Here is a 5,814-nt window from a genome sequence, read left to right as displayed (position 1 = left end):
TCCGAGGGCTCCGTTCCTCGGCAATTCCCGATGAAAATTCCGAGGAACATTTCGTCTGAACTTCCGAGGATTAGACCATCGGAAAATCCATCGAAATATCCCGAGGAAGTTCTCCCTCGGTATATTCCGAGGACCTTTCCGACGAACTGGTGGTCCTCGGAGTTTTCTCGGAAATTCATTTCCTCGAAATTCCGTCGGAAATTTCCGAGGGATTTCCGAGGAAAAATGAATTTCCGAAGAGTTATTTCCGAGGACTTGTTTCGTCTGTATGTCGTCGGAATAACGTTATTCCGACGACATACCGACGATTTTTTTCCTCGGTATGTCGCTGTTTTCTTGTAGCGAAGTTAGAAAGACTATGAAACTATATATTTATTAAGTAGTTTCTTATTACCTTTGATTACGAGGACAGAAAATGGATACTTCACATTGCCGTTATCGAGGCTTCATCTTGCTTCTAGTTTTATTTTATTCACATGTATTTGATTTAGCTTCAAATATAGGTATTTCTGGTGATGTAAGAGGCATCAAAACCGACAATAATTGCAAACATTTTCTCTCTAATTACAGTCAACATGGCAAGGAATATATTGTGTGTGGTGAGCAAGTGTGGAAGTAACTTCAGTATTGGAATTTACATGTCGTAAATCAGCTAAACAAATTGCAAAGATCAATTTCGCCGATTATGGAAATCCTATTGGTGAGTGTGAAGACTTTAGACGCGACAAGGCGCAGGCGCACCAGCTACCTTGAGTCTCGTCAAACATGTTAGCAAAATTAACGAACATTAAAAATGTGTTGTGGATTAGTGAACAATAAATATCTAAATGAGTCTTATTGTTTTTTCTTTATAATGAATCTTTTGTGAAGTTTTATTTGTGCACATTGCCAGTTTAGTCTCAATCGGTGCTTAAAGCGTATCGGAAAAATAATGCCTCTTAAATGTAATTAATTTTAAATTATATTTTAAAATATAATTATAATTTACTTTTGTCAAAATATAAAATTAAGAAAACTTCTTTACTTTTCCTTGCAAAACCGTTAATCAAATTTTCGTTCTAAAGAACCGTTGATCAACTTGGAACAACCAAATGTTTTATACATTTTGCTCAATTAATATTATCGACAGCCCATTTATTTTCATGAAATATAATCAAACGAAAATAGTTTTTTAGCTTCAGTTTTAAAAATCTTGAAAATAAAACAAATATTGTTACTAATGTGTGATAAATAAGTGTTTGGATAACAACCATCTATTTTTTAGAAATTATAACATCTCAACCTTTTTTATTATTCTTTTTTAAAAATATTACTCATATACTAAAATTCCATAAATGTGTAAATATATGTTTCTAGGTATAGTGAAGAATAACTATAATTTACTCAAATCAGACTAATATTAAATTCAATTTATAAAATTTTATTGAATTATTTTGAGAGCATTATCTAATTTATAATAATTTATGTTTATTTACATTTCTAAATTTCTAAAAGAGATTAGAACAATTACCAAAAAAACAGTACACATAAAACTTATATGGCATTGGGAATGCATCAATTCCTCAGTCAAACAAATATTTCGGTAGGGCAAATTTGTTTTGTTAGAAGTAAATAATTAGGTTTTTATGTAATATTTTTATAATTGTATTTTATATATATAATCAAAAGAAACTGTTTCTATTATCTCAGAAAGAAATCGTATCATTATCAAAGTACCATCACATTTGTTATTATTGTAAAAAGGAAGATGTAAGGGAAAAACGAAAGCTGGATTTGAAGCCTTGAACTGAAGAACAATAGAGTTCTTAGAACATGATTAATCCGAGGTTCTTATGATGGAGTTCTTAGCGGAAGTTAGGAAACTGTTTCTTAACTTTTAACTAAAAAAGTTAAGAACCGGTTCTTAAATAAGTACTTTAAGAAACCAGTTCTTAGCCTTTTAATTGTTTCTTAACTTCCAATAAGAACTCCACTCTAAGAACTCCGGGTTAATCATGGTCTTAATCATTCAATAAGAAGGGCTATTGGTTGTTTGGCACCTTTCAATTTTAATAAACGCTGGCGCCAAAACTCGATGCTTTATAAGGCAGGTTTTGTAATTGTATAGAATTGTCTTGGATAAACAAGTGTGCAGTTTCTCTCAACTATAAAGGCTCGCCGCATTTATCATTGATGATGTAAAGGTTTCTCTTAGCAAGAGTTCTCTGAGAATTTAGATCTTCTAACCAAACCATTTGAAGCATTGTTCTCTCAAAAGGATAAAAGTACTAAAGACAATAGTAGAACAGCAGAACACCAAGTAATGATGTCAGAATTAGATTTTTTGGAATGTTGGAGATGGATTTCATCCCTTGACAGGGTCCATCAAGTAATCGAGCTCGGCCTACTTTAATCCAAAAGGTGGTCTAAAGTTATGCAGACTTGGAGAAAATGAAAGAAGATTGGCTATATAAAGAGAGGCTGAAGACTAAGAAAAGGCATTCACAAACTTATAGATTTTTCGGCACAAGATTAGAGTTTCGTCTATTTACTCTGTTTTTGCCGGAAACCCATGTTTTCATAAGATCTTTGCTTAAACTATTTGTATTCGTCTTTCGATCTATTCAACAAACGTCTTTTGGATAACTCACCATTGAATTTGTCCTTGCATCAAGTACGTGCCAAATTCTGATTAAACATTGAATCTCTCATGTCTTTTAATTGTAAAAAAAAAAATCTCCGTTTCTGAGTATAAATTGGGTATGTGTGACATGAGCTCGAAGGGGTTATGTGTTGTGTTGGTTAGAGACTTGGAATCTTGTGGTGCATGTCAACGGTCGGAGATTTATGACACTTGTAGTACAGATTTGGTTCAGAGTTGATAAACTAACAATCCTACTCATTTATACATATAACAATATTAGTTTAGAATTCTAATTGAAAGTATTTTCGTTAACAAAAAATATTTCAAGGGGGATGGCAAGATATTGCATAGTTTAAGAAAGCTCAACTTTTGGAGGTTTGGATGATCCTCCTTTCACAACTTTACAGTCAACACCCCCTTCCTGAATCTCAGTTTTCCACATCGATGTCTCATGGATTGATAACGGTATAGTTAGTGATTTAGGGTAGAATTTTAAAAATCATATAAGTGCTCAAACATTCGGACTCCGAGACTGTAGCAGAAGTGTCTATGGGTCCTATATGCTGAGATGTAATGTTTGCTCTAAAGTCTAAACAGCATCCTGTTTAAGAGATATGCAAATCTCTTATTATCCGGTGCTGAGTAAAATTTAATGGATATAATTCTCCATGATAGCTAGAACTAGAAGTAATTTATTTTTTCATATAGATCAGATTAGATATGGCCAGATAGACACTTTATCCTCGAAACAATTTTTTGTCTGGACAAAATTTGGTTAACTGACAAAAAAATATATTCAACTTTTAAATGTATTGGTTCGGTTTGGTTCGATTTGATAAATACTAAAACCGATTTTATTGCGGGTTTGGTGTTTTTCAGTGTAGCTTCTAGGATGAGCGTGACTGGGTCAATAAAAGTTAAATCAATTCGTATGCCACACACACGAAACTGAAGGAGATAAGAGCGGCAAAACCCACCGAGTCGTCGTGACTCGGTGAGACAAGAAAAATGGTAGTTGCAGCAGCAGCAGCATCCACTCCATTTTCACTCTCTTCCGCCGTTTTCACGCGCCGCCGTAGCTTCAGAGTAAGCGCCACTCTTTCTCGGGAGCCCTCTCCTCTTCTCCGAGCTGCTCAGCACACCGTAAGTGTTATTAAAATTCACAAAACAAAAGAAAGATCCAAACTTGAATACAAAGTTTGTTTCAGGTGGATAGTTACGTGGAGAGTGGGATGGTTGTTGGTTTAGGATCTGGAGAAGCTTCAGACTTGGCTATACGTTATTTGGGTCACCAACTTCGTTCTGGTTCTATTCAAGGTGTTGTTGGTGTACCAATGTGAGAGTCCTTTTGCTTTTTACTTTAATCCAACAAAGAATCAATCTTTTTTTTTTGGTATTGTTGAATCTCTATAATTCTTGTTCAGGTCTGCTCGAAGTGCGAGCGAAGCAGCAAAGTATGGAGTCCCCTTGAAACATTTCCGGGATGATTTTCAGGTAGCTCTGCATCCGTGCTTTGTCTAAACATCTATCTTTCAGCTTGGGATGTAATGTTTGCAGTGTGACTCTTCATCTATGTAGATTGATTTTGCATTCCATGATGCTGATGCTGTAGAAGAGGGTACTCTTGTCTCAGTTATAGGAAGACGTACAAGTACAACACAGGAAGATGACTATATTCTGCTACAAAAGGCGAGTGAGTTTTTTTCTAAAAGTTGCAGTCTTTTTGGAACAAACTCATTGTGTAGCTTTTGGCTTATAAAGAGAGATTCACAATGCAGTCTATTGTGAAAGCAGCTGATGAGGCAGTCTTCCTGATAAAGGATGAGCAATACAAGTCTGGACTTGAAGGATCTATCCCTGTCTTAGTTCAATCTGTAAGAAAACTTCTGTTTGAACAATTCTTTTTTTCTTTTTTAATCCGGAATTGATTGCTTGAAGTTTCGTTTGCAGCTAAATTGGTTAGCTGTAGCTGAGGAGATAGATGACTTGTACTTAGGAGATGCAGAGGTCTGAGTCTGGTTCTTTTGCAAATATTTTCTCAGGGTTTCGGTTCTATTGATCCTCACTTGTTTAGTTGTATTTTGGTTTGTGCATATGTGGAAAAGGTGTGGAGAAGAGCTTCTGTGGGAGATGCAGGCCCTCTTGGAGGAGACTTTCCTATTGTCACCAGTGATGGTCACAACATTCTTGATGTTATCTTCACAACTCCTATTCCAAGCCTCGGTAATAGCTTTGGAACTTTACAATGTTCTCTATTGCTGTTTGATATGGGTTGATTAATGCGAGATTATGCAGCTAACGTGGCTAAAAGCCTGGACAATATTGATGGGGTGGTGGACCATGGACTTGTTATGAAAAACAGGTTAGTTTCACCAAAAGAATCAAATCCACCTCTATGTTGGTGTATATAATCCGTCCTCCCTTTTGGCATTACAGATGCACGGTGGTGATCGCGGGAGAGACAGAAGTAAGAACTGTTACCTTGCAGACTAGTGCAGTGGAAGGTGGTGTATGAAACCATTGGGAGACTTTGTAGAAGTTGTTGATTCCATAGGACAATGAGAGGGTGGACTAAACCAGCTATTAAGATGCCATTCAAAACCACTGAGGAAACTGTTCTACACATTGTACACTCTGTTAATAGAGCAATAATACAATTTTTATAACTGTACTATTATAATATCAGTAGCTTCATTTTAGAGAAATCACCAGCATAAACCTGGGAGATTCTTAGAGCTCTAGTGACAAAATAAGGTTCAAGCAATTTTATAACTGACCAAAGAGTTCATAAAAGAAAACAATCACTATAACATGGAACCTTCTTTATACTGGCATGAGTAAACAATCTCGATTCGATTAAATATTCGTCCGAACGATGTCGTCGATGTGTATGGTATTTTACCATATCAGGGTTCGCTACAAAAGGCTCTTGAAGGAAGAAACAGCAGAAGCTAGTTTAGTGGCTTTAGTTGCAAAGTGAGCCTCTCTCTACACTTGTAAGGTGTTGAATTATACAACTTAAATTGATATTTAATATACTGTTATAGTATATCTTGAGATAAGGTAAGAAAGGTTCCAAGAAAAATCAATGAATGGTGGAGCCTACAATACATTAAAGGAGGGGCAATGAGTTAGTGCAATGATTCATTGCCAATGAAGTTTCTATGAAATTTCCACGAAGCCGTCTCCTC

General features: G+C 35.6%; 2 protein-coding genes across 3 annotated transcripts; both read left to right on the top strand.

Annotated features, from left to right (window-relative positions):
* Nucleotides 1-415: 415 nt before the first annotated feature.
* Nucleotides 416-791, top strand: LOC106302963. The gene is given in 3 exon segments (XM_013739355.1): nucleotides 416-503; nucleotides 653-729; nucleotides 732-791. Coding segments are annotated over 3 exon segments (225 nt in total).
* A 2,715-nt stretch (nucleotides 792-3,506) lies between these two features.
* Nucleotides 3,507-5,322, top strand: LOC106303662 (probable ribose-5-phosphate isomerase 4, chloroplastic). Of its 2 annotated transcripts, none has more exons than XM_013739958.1 (9): nucleotides 3,507-3,766; nucleotides 3,832-3,959; nucleotides 4,048-4,117; nucleotides 4,202-4,312; nucleotides 4,402-4,497; nucleotides 4,574-4,630; nucleotides 4,729-4,846; nucleotides 4,919-4,985; nucleotides 5,060-5,322. In XM_013739958.1, exons 1-9 carry the CDS (start codon nucleotides 3,632-3,634, stop codon nucleotides 5,136-5,138), a joined length of 861 nt encoding a protein of 286 aa, XP_013595412.1. In that variant the 5' UTR covers nucleotides 3,507-3,631; the 3' UTR covers nucleotides 5,139-5,322. The 2 variants fall into 2 exon arrangements, with proteins under 2 accessions (XP_013595412.1, XP_013595414.1); XM_013739960.1 differs by having other exon boundaries at nucleotides 4,202-4,316; nucleotides 4,418-4,497.
* The last annotated feature ends 492 nt before the right edge of the window (nucleotides 5,323-5,814 follow it).

This window comes from Brassica oleracea, chromosome C7, assembly GCF_000695525.1.
Source record: "Brassica oleracea var. oleracea cultivar TO1000 chromosome C7, BOL, whole genome shotgun sequence".
NCBI classification, from domain to species: Eukaryota; Viridiplantae; Streptophyta; class Magnoliopsida; order Brassicales; family Brassicaceae; genus Brassica; species Brassica oleracea.
This window is presented reverse-complemented; position numbering and strand designations above follow the sequence as displayed.